This window comes from Arvicanthis niloticus, chromosome 14 (genome assembly GCF_011762505.2).
Source record: "Arvicanthis niloticus isolate mArvNil1 chromosome 14, mArvNil1.pat.X, whole genome shotgun sequence".
Classification (NCBI taxonomy): Eukaryota; Metazoa; Chordata; class Mammalia; order Rodentia; family Muridae; genus Arvicanthis; species Arvicanthis niloticus.
In genome coordinates, this window is record NC_047671.1 from 73,423,143 (window position 1) to 73,436,960 (window position 13,818).

General features: G+C 46.4%; 1 protein-coding gene across 6 annotated transcripts in view; it reads left to right on the forward strand.

Moving 5' to 3' along the window:
- Slc35d4 (solute carrier family 35 member D4) overlaps window positions 1-13,818 on the forward strand; it is a 146,973-nt gene that overhangs the window by 22,452 nt on the left and 110,703 nt on the right. For all 6 annotated transcript variants that reach the window (XR_013103844.1, XR_004608215.2, XM_076912983.1 and 3 more), the window contains exon 5: window positions 3,345-3,422. Coding sequence is in view for 4 of the 6 variants with exons in the window: in XM_076912983.1 (XP_076769098.1) it covers window positions 3,345-3,422 (78 nt within the window). In the remaining 2 variants the exon portion in view is untranslated. The remainder of the gene's footprint in view (window positions 1-3,344; window positions 3,423-13,818) is intronic.

Consider the following 13,818-nt stretch of genomic DNA (forward strand, 5'->3'; position numbering starts at 1 on the left):
GAAAATAAGATTTCAGGCCTTCACTGCCCCGGGACACATTCCAGGTGGAGGACATTATCCCTGAATCAGAGGACACTTGTTAGATTAACATTCCTCAAACCTCAGGGAAGAAAAATAGTTAATCTGGAATAGTTGATAAATGACAGGGTAGGGCACAGTGACATGGTAAAGCTACATTCTTGAGAGGAATGAGTGTGCAGAGTGATTTTCACATGACTCTGGATCATTTGGGCTGGATTCCTCTGGAATGTTCCACTGTTCTTGGTTACCCCTCCCTCCCTTGGTCTTCCCAGTGTTATGTTCAAAATTTGTAAAACAACCAATCATGTGTAACTGCACGAAAATTCCTTCCTTTTCCCCACTCCATGATATAAAAAACCCCCTCAGCTTGCTGGTCTTTTGTCAAAATTCTGTTCCTGCGTGGACGAGCAGTTTTAACCGTTGGCTAGCCAACTCTCCCCAATAAACCTCTGCCGATTGCATCCAGGTATGGTTTCTTGTGATTTTTGGGTAGTCGTGATTTTCTGAGACTTGAGGAAGGGTCTCCTGAGTTTGGGGGTCTTCACAGTGACTGTCTGCTGTATATTAAGCACTTTGTGTGTTTGACCTACTATTATTACCGTTATCGTGTCGGTAATGTCTTTGTCTAATTTAACAAAAATAGCTCCTGCTAAATTTAACACTAAGAGTAATAGAGGGAAGTGTTTTGGTTTGAATGTGAGATGTCCCCTGTAGACTCAAGTACATCGATACTTTTGGTTGCCAACTCGTGACACTATATTTGAAGGCTGTAGAACCTGTGGTGGATCTTTGCTAGAGAAAATTGGTCACTGGGGGTGGTCCTTAGAGGTTTGGTAAGGTGGTCCCATCTTCCTGACTGTTGTGATCTGAATGAGAATGGCCCCCATAGGCTCATATGTTTGAATGATCAGTCCCCAGTTTGTGGAACTGTTTGGCAAGGTCTAGGAGGAGGTGTGGCCTTGTTGGAGAAGGTGTGTCATTGGAGTAGGTGGGCTTTGGGGTTTCAAAAGCCCACACCATTCCTTTTAGCTCTCTCTGCCTTGTGATTGTTTATACAAGAGGTGAGCTCCAGAGTCCTGCCTGCCTGCCTCCTGCTGTGTTCCCTGCTGTGATATCAGGTCATGACCCTAACCCTCTGAAACTATAAGCAAGCCCTGAATAAACTCCTTCTTTATAAGTTGCTGTGTTCATGGTGTCTTACCATGGTAATAGAACAGTACACTGACTGAGGTGGCATTGTGACAACTGCACCATGCTCTTGCCATATGTCTTCCCTGTCATGATGGGTTGTCTCCCCTCAGACTGAAGCCAAGTAAACCCTTTCTCTCAAGCTGATTTTTGTCAGGATTTGGTCACAGCAATAGGAAAAATAACAAGTACAGAAGGTTTTCCCAAAGAGTCAGTCGCCAGCAAGACTCTTGAACCAGTGCTGCATAGTTGAGAGTGAGACTTTTGCAGTCTGCTTGAGAGCTGCCCCTGCCCTTAGCCAGCTTCAGGACTCAGGGGAGTGAGCACCCACACACTGTGGAAATTGCAGGTGAACCAGCACCAAGGATATGAACCTGGGAGACCTGGCCTACCACTCATCTCTCGTGCTGTGGTATAGACGAGGGAGAGATACCTTTCTCCCCTCTTGCCCCTCACCACCTGTGGCAGGCAAGAGACCTGGCCTTGTGGTCATGAGAGCAAAGAGCTGGCCTGGAGCCTCACCTGCTGCAGCACTCGGGAGATCAGGCCTTGTACCTCACCTGGGAAGCACAGTAGAGCTGACCCTGGATGTGGGGATTGCAGGTGAGCTGGCCCCAAGGGCATGAGTGTGAGAGAGCCAGCCCTGCCTCACATCTGTTATGCAATGGATGTGACATAGGCAAGGGAGAGATCCCCTCCCCTCCCTTTGGTCTCAAGGGCAGGAGAGCTGGCCCTGCTTCTTGTCTACTGGGCGGTGGCATGGATGAGGGAGATATGCCCTCCTCCTCTCCCTCATCCCTTGCCATTTACTGCAAGCAGGAGAGCAGGCAACAGGGTCAGGACAGTAGAACTGTCCCTGTCCCTAACCTGATGCAACACTCTGGAGAGCAGGCCCTGCACCTCACTTGAGCAGGGTAGAGCTGGCCCTGAATGGTTGCAGGTGAGCCAGACTAGAGATCAGGAGGGCCATTGGGCTGACCAGCTCAGATACCTCTCAGGCCCAGATCCAGGGATTGGCTCCACATCTTCCCCATTAGTGAACTGCTGAAGTGCACGAAGGGGCCAGTCCTACAGATCCAGAACTGCAAGATCTCCACGACGCAGAGCAACAACTGGGTATCTGAGAGGAGTCCCAGTGAGGCTCCAGCAGTGATAGAGTAGCAGAAGTCAGAGGCCTCCCACCACAGCAGTGATTCGTTGTAATGAACATTTGCAAGCAAAGAAATGTGGACAAGAGCGTGTACACACTGACATGCTCTGGCTTCCACAATGAGGGTTTTTCTATTTGGGGGAGGTGGCAAGGGTGGAGCATGGGTACAACAGGAAGGGAGATGAGTGGATTAGGATTCATGATGTAAAATTCACAAAGAACCAATAAAAAGTTTTAAAATTGTTTTAGGTTGATCAGCTTCATACAGCCTGACACATTTCCCTTCACTTGCCACTTGGTCAGAGTCACCCACATCCCGTGTGTTCATTCATTAAGCATTAGGCTCTCAGCCGTTGTTTCCACCTGAGGGCTTGCTCTTCCCTGGCTGGGTTAGCAGTGTGTTGTAGTGTGCTCCATCTGAGCTCCTGCTTTCTGGGGACATGCTCTCTACTGTGTTTCCACCTTGCTCATGGGATTTGTTCCCTGTACCTGGCATGGTGCTTGATACACAGGAGGTGCTTACAACTGTGGATGAAAACAGCCTGAAGGAGAGGAGCCTGAACATGCGCTCCACCAAAATGAACACTTCAAGGCGAGAGAGACAACTCAATGGTTAAGAACACTTGTTGCTCTTGCAGGACCCAGGTTCAGTTCTGAGCACCCACATAGTGGCTTCTACCATCTGTAACTCCAGTGCCGGTGAACCCAATGCCTTCTTCTGTCTTCCATGGGCATTACATGCACACGGTGCAAAGGTGCAAACTTGCATGCAGAAAGTACTCATACAGAATAAGTATGTAAATGTATGTAAATGTATGTAAATGGAAAAGGGCTTCAGCAAAGGGCTAGGCTCCATGAGTCTGTGCTGGAGAGACAGTGAATGCTGAATGTTCCCACATATCTTATTTTTAAACAAAAGGCAAGAATCATGTCGCTGTGAGATGGGAGGAAGTATTTTCATGCTTGTTATTTTGTTTGCTTTCAGGCGGTTCCTGTGTTTTTCATTTTGCATAATGTAGCTGAAGTTCTCACCTGCGTGTACCAGCAGTGTGTCTGGAAAGAGGTAAGTGATTAAGCAAGTTTCATGGCCCCTGCTTTAAATGTCACAGACCTGCTTTTTACTCAATGATGTGTCCTAGTTAGTGTCACTATTGTTGTGATGAAACCCCGTGACCAAGAGCCACTGGGGAAGAGAAGGACTTGGTTCCATAAAAGAGTTCATTTCAAAAGCAGTAAGGCAGCAACTCAAGCAGGGCAGGAACTCAGCTTGGAGGCAGGAGCCGATGCAGAGACCTTGGAGGGTGCTGCTTACTGGCTTGCTCCCCTTGGCTTGCTCAGCCTGCTTCATTATAGAAAGATCAAGAATCATCAGCCCAGGGGTGGCCTCACCTACAATGGGCTGGGCCCTTCCCCATCAATCACTAATTAAGAAAATACTCTGTAGGCTTGCTTGCAGCCTGATCTTATGGAGGCATTTTCTCAAGTGAGGTTCCCTCCTTTCAGATGTGAGTGATGTGCCTGCAGGAAGCACTGATGCACTGCTCAGGGGTGGGAGAAAAAATGCAGCCTAACTGGGGACCCCAGCCAGGGTGAGAAATGAGTCAGGAGTTCCCAAGCTCCCAGGTGTCCAGTCACTGTTGGAAACCACATGGAGTTTGAATAAAGGGGCCCGTGTGCCTGTGATGAGGCCGGGTGGGAGGGTGGAGGGGTGGAGAACTTCAGCTTAGCTCCTGGTTAATATCCAGGAGCGCAGAGGGGTCTTGTGCAGGAGACTTAGGCGGTGGCTCTGTAGGACGAAGGCTTCCCCCACTGCAGTTCTTGATGAGAGAGACAGTCCTTGCTTGTCCATACTGTTCATAAAATGTTCATCGAGGAAAATGGGTGCATACCACTTCCTCAGGGTGGACCAGAGATTAAATACCTTTTGCAGGAAGGAATGTCCAGGAATGGTTGCTTATTGGCTAAACCCTCAGGGCCTCTAGATACCTCATTAGCATGGAGAACTCTGTTCTGTGCTGTGTGACCATAAGTCATGTTCTTTATGTGGAGAGTGTGGTCATGGGTTCCAGGCCAGGAATCTGCTCAGGAATAGGTGAAACGCCTACCATCCTCAGGTATGAGGTGCTGGGGTTTCTGAACCCACTTCAACCTTACCAAGTTTCCTGGCATGGTCCACTGGCCCACAGGACACGACTCAAATGTATGTCCTTTCCACCAGTTTTCCAGTCAAGACTGTCTGACTGTGGTCACTGATTCAGGGAACCCAGCTTGCTTGATGGTGGGAAATGCAGCTGGACCCCAAGCCAGGGAAGAACCAGACCCTCAGGAGACAAAGAGAACTTTGCCATGGGAAAACATTCCCACTTGTAGCTAGTCTCAGCACCACAAGGAAGCACACAGCTGAGTTTCATACAGAGCGTGACCCTTTGTACACTCTACAGAGATTGGCTTTTCTTTCCAGTCCCTAAGCCTAGTAGATACTCCTGGGTCTTTGAATGAGTGGAACTACAGTTAGGGATGCCTTTGTTGGAGCATCTTCCCAGGCAAAGAGATCAGAAGACAGCAAGCTGTAATGAAAAGAGGTACACACAGGAGAAGCTAGACACAGGTGGGAGAATGGAGAAAAGAATAAAGGAGAAGTCCCACTAGCCTTTGTCTATCCAGGCTCTTATTGGAGAGGGCATGAAAGTTACATTCTACACACATACACTTTGGACACAGAAATCCCATTTTATATCCTCAGGCCAATCAAATTAGAAAGTGACAAAAACAGTCCTTTATGATTCATTCAACTTTGCAGTCTGAGGGTTGCCCCTGTAGCCCAGGATAGATATTTAGATGGGAGATCCTTGACTACTTTGTTACTGTGAGCTTAGCTTTTGGCCATGGAGGCAATTAAGTATATTTGTCAGAATGTTAGGACTACCTTTTAACTATGTGGTCAGTTTAAGGCCCAAGCTGCCCTTCTGGTTTTTGTGTTCTGTTTTTAGACTCAGGTATCTCAGGCTAGCCTGGATCTTACTATGTAGCTAAGGGTTACAGGTGTGTTCCACTGCATCCCATTCATGTGGTAGTGGAGATCAGACCCAGGGCTTATGCATGCACTATCCAAGCATTCTATCTGAGCCCCAAGTATCCTTCCCCTCCCTCCTCTGTCTCTTTCTCTGTGTATGTGCGCATCTATGTGTGTCTCTGTGTCTGTGGGTTTTCGTGTGTGTCTATGTGTGTGTGTGTGTGTGTGTCTCTCTGTGTGTGGGTTTGTATGTGTCTGTGTGTGTGTGTTCAGGGGGCAAGAATGACTATGTACATGTGAAGATCAGAGGAAAACTTTGTAGACTGGGTTCTCCTTCCCCATTTCCATGTGTCCTGGGGATTGAACTCAGCTTGCAAAACCTGGATAGTAAGTAAGTGCCTTTACCTGCTGAACCATACAACTGCCTCCTGGTTCATTTTGTAACCAAACAATGGCAGTGTGAGAGTTGTTTTCTGAAATGTTAGCTTAAAAGTTTTAAGCTTCCTCTTTAAGGAGGTGCTTTTTCTCTCAGCTCCCCCAAATTTTGCCTGCTCTAACAGTAACCCCTGAAATAGGTCCTTCCCTTTTTGGGGCTCCTGTCTGTGAAAGACCACACTAATGACACTCAACGCATGGATCACAGGGGGAACACTATACCAAGGGTTAAGAATCCACAAGCAAGTAGATCACAGGGAAGGCAGTGTAGCAAGGGTTAAGACCCCGAGCAGGAAGCTTGCTGGCTCTGCCCCTGTTATCCACTCTTCCTGGATGGAGGCCTCAGCGACACTCAGACCTAGCATTTTCCAGGATTGTTTGTCCCTCTCACCTTCAGCTGCTCCTGCTTCCAGTCCTACCCCCACCATGACATTGTTCTGGCTGGAGTCCCTAAGGTAAGAGGCCACTGTTCAGTTGGCTCCTCATTAGTGGTATATGCTATATCAACCTGTTTGTTTTTCTGGAATCTTTCACCACTCGTCCTTGACCCTCTGTCTCAGGGTTTTACTGCTGTGAAGAGACACCATGACCAAGGCATCTCCTATAAGGACAGCATTTAATTGGGGCTGGCTTACAGGTTCTGAGGTTGAAAGACCTCTAAAGGGAGCCCCCCACTCAAGTCTTGGGACAGCGCGCACCCAAGGACACACGAGAGACGGTCTTGATGCAAGCACACGAGGCAGTTTAATGGTGGGGCTCCGGGTTGACACGTATCTCATGCAGGAGACAGAGGAGCTGACCCAGAGGCTCATCAGCTTGGGGTTTTTATAGGCAAGGGTTGGGGGGAGTGGGAGATTTTCGAGAGGTTATACATGATTGGTTGCTTTACATTTTTGAACATCAGCAGGAACAGGGCAGAGTACAGCTTCTGTGGGTAGATGCTTGTTGGGAACCAAGCTGCCCCACATTGGGCCTCAAAAATGTTGCAGACCCCTCTATCAGTGTTGGAACCCACACTGCCAAAAGCCTTGGGAGCTAAACTGTTAGAGCCAGCACTGCCCCAAGCTGCTCCAGTCCGCATGTCAGGGTTCAGCAAGAGAGAAAGTGAGGACAGACTCGAAGAATGGAGACCAGACAGAGTGTGATTCAATCCTGTTTATTCTTCAGTCTCTCTTCTTCTCTCCAAGTCCCTAGTTCCTAGTCCCTAGTGCCTCCAAGTTCCAAGTTACTTCTTCCAAGTACTAAGTGCCTAATGTATAATTCCAAGTTCTTCCTCCAAGTGCCAAGTGCCTAATACCTAATAAATTCTTCTTCCAAGTTCTCTAGTCCAAGTGTCTTCTACCTCAATGTCTAATTCCTACTCGTAATTCCTACTCCAAGTTGTACTCTTCCAAGTGTCTAATGTCTACTCCTACTCCTAGTATCTGAATCTCTGTTACTCCAAATTGTTCTCCAAGTTGTACTCCTAATTGTACCACCCTCCTTTCTTCTGTCTGCCTGTCTCACTTCTAAGCCACACCTCTAAGTCATGCCTTTAAGTCATGCCCTTAGGCCTTGTCTCTAAATCTGATCTCTAAGTCACACTCTTAAGTCACACACCTTTAATCTCACACAGCCAAGGAAAGATCCTGGGTATCTAAACCAAGATGCTATCAGAGTGTGCTCAGCTGTTGTAGGCTATTGTAATCAAATCTCTTATCAGGGTATATGGCTCAAGATGGCTGCAAGGATGATAGCCGCATTCTGTCGGCTTCCCACAGATACTTATCTAAGCTAGCAGGACATCTGGTTAAACCTAAACTACTATTTTTTTTGGAATGCTGAGCAGGCCCAAAAGGGGGGAGGCTGGAAGAATACCAGATGACCCATTACTCATTTGGACTGAGGCAGTCCCTGCTCTTTCAAGGATGTCCTTGCATACTTTTCTTATCTGTATGGCCAGCCAGTTCCTGGGATGACTTAACAGGCCTTTGTCCTTTGTTGTGTAATTCCACATCCTTTGTGACTGATTGAACTGGGCTTAGGGCTAACAAGTCTGCAGACCGGCATTTTTAACTACTTAGGTTAGGGAAAGGGAATCACAGGGCCCTGCTATTTTTATCAGTTTTGGGTCTATTTAAAAATTTTCTTTTAAGGTTCAGTCCATTATCATCAAGGTGGGAGCATGGCAGTGTCCAGGCAGTCATGGTACAAGAGGAGTTGAGAGTTTTACATCTTCATCCAAAGGCAGACAGGAGAAGACTGGTTTCTAGGCAGCTAAGACAAAGGTCTTAAAGCCTTTGGCCACACCTATTCCAACAGGACCACATTTCCAAACAGTGCTGCTCCTTAGGCCAAGCGTATTCAAACCACCACACCCTCCTCACCTGGTTCTCTTTGGAGCTCTCCTTATAGCCTGGCCTCTTCCTCGTCCTGCTTTTTAATGGTTTGCTAGGGCAGTGTCTCAGAACCTTCTGTTTTCATGTCCAGACCTCTGGCCCCAGCCACCTTCTGTTCATTCCAACTTTGGCGTCTCCCCTGAGCTCAGAGCCCCAACAGAGCCCTGTCCTTTAGGTGTCCCCAGCATATCTGAAGTATAAACCCACAGATTGCTTTCCCCAGACCTGCCCCTCACTTGGGGATTCAGGGCTGATCACCATCTGAGTCAGCATCTAGGGGACCCTGTCTTTCATCCACATCCTGTTCCCTCATCTGCACGCCCTGCTGTGGTCACTCTGGCACACAGGCCTTTGTCTCTATCTCAGGGTAGCTGGCTGAGGACCAGTGTATGGGAGCTTAATGTGCAAGTCCCCAGTCGTCCACACAGGGCCTGCATGGGATTTTCTGAGGCTGAGGAAGTGGCCACGTGCTAGTGTTTTGAGCTTTTCCACGGGCTCAGAGGGGACACCTCTGACATGGCACTGCACACGTCATCATGTGATTGCCTTATCTCATCAGTTCTAACACATGCTGCTCCCCCCAGCACCCAATTAACCATCTAGAATTAGAGGCTCTTATAATCAGATGCATTTTGTGTGACTTTATTATTTTTTTTCAAGACAGGGTTTCTCTGTGTAGTCCTGGCTGTCCTGGAACTCACTCTGTAGACCAGGCTGGCTCTCTAACTCAGAAACCCACCTGCCTCTGCCTCCCATGTGCTGGGATTAAAGGCGTGCGCCACCACTGCTCGGCAACTTTCTTTTTTAGAATAAATACATAAGGTAAAATTTTATGTGGCATCCTTTTGTGTTGTTGAGACAGGGTTTCATTTCTCTACATAGCACAGGCTGGCCGCAAATACTCCTGCCTTCGCCTCTTGAATGCTAGAATTATAGAATTATAAAAGGGAATTACCAGTTCCTTCTCCTTTTTTGGGTCTTACGTTTGGGCATCATCTTCTGTTTCCCTAGCTGGCTTCCTTTGACTTCCACCGCCCCAAAACAGGGCACAGGATGGGCCTCTTTATAACCCCAGGCACAAGCCCCAGGGCTTCTGATTGTCCCCTTTATTCTCTGAGGTTCAGGTTCAGCTGCTCAGCTCTTCAGCAGCTGACTCACCACCCACACCTTTAGCAATCAAGTGAGTGAAAATTTTAGTCATAAAAAAGAAAACCTTCTTTGGTTGGGGCTAGCTCAGCTGGCAGCATCCTTACGTGACTTATATGTAGATGTGTGGGCAGAAATGGCTTTTTTAATTTAACAAGCCTCAGACACCCCTACTACTCCTGCTGCTCTTACTGTTCTTGCTGCTTCCAAGCTGGGTGGAGGAGGTGGAGGCTAGACCCTCATTGCTCGTGTGTAGGTGGGTTTTTGTGTGTTTTTTCCTCCAAGCATTGTGGTATTATAGTCTTTTCTGGGTTTCTGTTTGTTTGTTTGTGGTTTTTTTTTTTTGTTTTTTTGTTTTTTTTGTTTTTTTTTTGAGTCAGGGTCTCACTTTGTAGCCCTGGCACCTCATTCTGTAGATCAAGGATAGGTTTGGATTCACAGAGATCTTCCTGAGTGCCTGGCCTTCAACTCTTGATCCTTGTGCTTCTGCCTCCAGAGTGCTGGACTCCAGATCTGTACCATATGGGCCACTAACAATGCCACAGCCTGCCCGCCAGGCTTCAGTGACAGCCTCTCTGATCTGAAGTTACCAGCTTTCAACTGCTGCTTCTTCCGCCAACATGATGTCTCCTTTCTCTTGAGAAAAAGTCTCACTCTGTAGCCCAGGCTAGCCTGGAATCTGAAATCCCACAGCTTCTATCTACATGGCTGTGCCACCTCCTTGGGGCATATTCTTATGTTCATGAAGAACTCCCTCATACGCTGTCATATATCCAGTGAGGGCAGTGTGGCTCAATGGGTGGCTTTTCTCCATGCTCTACAACTTAGCTGATTCCTAGAACATGCATAGTAGAAGAGAAGTGACTGCCATAAGTTGTCCTTGGAGCTGCACAATCATACCCCAACACTAATAATAAATGTAAAACCAAGTTACGGTAAGGTTTGGCTTTGCCATTATATATACATTTTAGTGGAGTAAATTCTAAAGTGTGAAATTGACCCCTCCTGGTACCATTCCCAGATTGAGAATTAACTTGATACAGAGTCTGTAGTTCATTTTTACCACACATAGTTAGTTCTATGTGTTCTCTCTCTGTCCACCCTTCTCCCTTAGACACATAGAGTTCAACTATAAACTAATTGTTGCATGTACCCGCTTTTGCTCTGGGAAGTGACAGCACTACCAGCCCCCTCCCAGCTTCACTTGAATCCTCGAATAAAGACAGATACACAGTTGTTCAATTTAAGCTCTCCTTCTCAACACAATCGCCGGACGGTACTACGTCCCACTTGGAGAAGCATGCCCTCAATAATATTTTTAGCTCCGTTTCTCCCATCTGCCTTACACTTCAGTGTCTAGAACCATCTAGCCCCTGCCAGACATTCCTTACCACCAATCTATAGTAGTGGCCACAGGCCCTAGCTCCTCCTGAGACCTCACATATCTGCTGGCTTCTTCTCTCTCCAAAGCATGGCAAAACTTTACGTCCCCTCACCTGCCTCCAGGGACCTGGAAGTTCTGCCTGTGCCTTCTGCCCAGCAATTGGTCCATGGCTTTTTTTTTACTGATAAATCAAGAACCAATCAGGGAACAGGACCTTAGCATCAGAACCACTCCCTACAACTAATGGTGGCTTGTGGGACGACCACTGTTGGGTTTTTTTTTTTTTTTTAATGTATATTGTTTATACTAAATAGCAAACCTTTTGTCAGGCCTACAGTTGAGAGGTGGAGCTGCATTTATGGCCATCACAGAGCTCAGAGTAGAGAAGAACTGACATTAACGTGTGGGCTTTGATGCCCACAGGGTCATACGTGGCTGGAACTGAATGAGGGAGGACTGGTCACCACAGGAAAGGCCTTCCAGGTAGATAGATTTGAGTTGAGCTATGTGGGATGTGTGGAATTTTTTAGCTGACAAGGGGAAAATGGAAACTTCAGGTAGGCAGAGGAAGCAGCAGTCGAAGGTTGGTGACTTAAGGTCAGAGAGGCCGTCACTTGAGGACTGGCAGGCAGGCTGTGGCATTAACCTCTTCCCTGACTTCCTTCATGTCTTGGGTATCTTTATAGGATAACCCATGGCTTTTGACCCATAATTATACTGGCAATGTAGGAAACACCTTTAGAATGACACCCTGCAAAGGCTAAGCAGTACTTGTAGTAAATTAGATAATCCAGAGTCATTTTTGCCCTCATTATAATTTTTGTTACTGTGACCTTTTCTTCCTCACTGTGTAGCCCAGGCTACCCTTGAACTTGCAGTTTTCCTGTCTCTGTCTCCCAAGGGCTGGGATTATAGGTGTCTGTTACTACACTCAGTCATTTTGCACCCCAGACCCTGAGCTACTATGGGGACCGCTTACTTTTGGGTCGAGGCCCTGCAATGGGAATTCTTTACAGTCAAGTCGCAGTTGTTGTCAGAGTCCTGGGCGATGGATCAGTGTGACGAGCTTTGTTCATGTTCTCATTCTCTATCTCAGCCTCTCTAGCCAGAAAGGGCTGGAGCTTATGCTGAAATTCCAGTTCTCAGGAGGGAGATGAGGCAGGGGGATTATTATGAATCCAAAGCTAGCTTGAGCTACATGAGACAGTTTTGTCTTATGGGAAAAAAATAGCTGGCTGTGGTAGTGCATTCCTGAATCCCAGGAGTGGAAGGTGGAGTGAGTTAAAGGCCAGCCTGGGCTACATAAGACCCAGTATCAAACAAAACAAAATGCATTATAGTTAAAATGTAATAAAAACTAATTTAATATAAAAAGAACCTGCCCTCTGATAGGCTGAACTCCAGTGGACTGGTGACATAATTGTTGTCATAAGCCCGCAATAGTTACTGAGTAGACACATTCTTCATGGCAAAGGTAGACCGCCCTACAACCTCTGCCCTCTGAGCTTGCTCCTAACAAGGCTTGTGTTTAGATCTATGTTTAGATTTTAATACAGCTTGAAAAACAACACCTTTTTGTGTGTTGGGATGTCATCCCAGGTGCTGGGATGACAGGTGTGTGTCACTGTGCCGGGCTTTAGCCCTTTGCTTCTTCCAAACATGCTTATATGTCACACTGTCTGAATAGGCATCAAAAATTGTAGTTTGTCCCAGATAGTAAAATGGTTCTGAAATATTCAGAATTAATATGTCATTCTTCCTGACTGAGTTGGCTAAACCTTCATTTTTTTTGTGCAAAGGGTTAATTTACTTGATTTGATTAAAAAGACATTGTCAAGGAAGAGTCCAGGTTACACTTTCTTCATTTTTCAATGCCAGGTTTCTATTCCCCCAACCTGCTATTTTTCCCCTCTCCGAGGGTGAGACTCAATGTTCCTTATTCTCATTTCTGTTTACTTTTCAGATGCCACAAAATGTGTAACTGTGAGCCTGGCAGTGGTGGCGCAGCCTTTAATCACAGTACTTGGGAGGCAGAGGCAGGTGGATTTCTGAGTTTGAGGCCAGCCTGGTCTACAGAGTGAGTTCCAGGACAGCCAGGGCTACACAGAGACACCCTGTCTCGAAAAAAAAAAAAAAAAAAAAAAAAAAAAGTGTAACTGTCACAGAGCTGGATGAATGAAAGGGATATTTAGAGCCACCAGTGTGGCTGTGCACAATGATGCATGCCCCAGTTATAGCTACACAGACTGAGGCAGAAGGATTACTTGAGTTAGGTGTTCAAGAATAATCTAGAAAACATATCAAGACCAACACCCTCTCAAAAATCATTAAATAGAAGGCAGGAGCTATGGCTTAGAGGTTAAGACCACTTTCTGCATTTGCAGAGGACTTGGGTTCGGTTCCCAACATCCACATCAAGTGTCTTATAATGATCTTGTGCCTGCATTTCTAGGATATCCAGTGCCCTCTGCTGGCCTCTGTGGGCATCTGCACGCATGTGGTGTATGTCAAGTCATACAGACACACATACATGTAAATAATAGATATTTGGAATAAATCACTAAATAAATTAATACATACACAGAAGCTAGAAGTTGACCTAGAGGTTAGTTTCTTTTCCTGTGGAGCTCACATTGACTTCTCTCTGTGTCCTTGGATTTGTGTGTAAGATTTGAAGATTGGAGCTGGAGAGATGGCTCAGTGGTAAGAGCATTGGCTACTCTTCCAGAGGTCCTGAGTTCAATTTCCAGCAACCACATGGTGCCTCACAACCATCTGTAATGGGATCTGATGCCCTCTTCTAGTATGTGTTTGAAGACAGCTACAGTGTACTCATATAAATAATAATAAATATTATTTAAAAAAAAAGATTTGAAGATTGGCCATGACATGCTGTTGTTCGTATGCTCACACTATACCAGTGGTCAAAGCACTTTGGCAGAGGAATCCGCTCTGGCTTAAGTCATTCTTATTTGGTCCAAGCAACAGAAGCTACAGGAAACACTAAATGTCAGCAAGTTCTTTAAAAGAAAGAAAGAAAGAAAGAAAGAAAGAAAGAAAGAAAGAAAGAAAGAAGTATTTATGTATGTATTTTATATGTGTG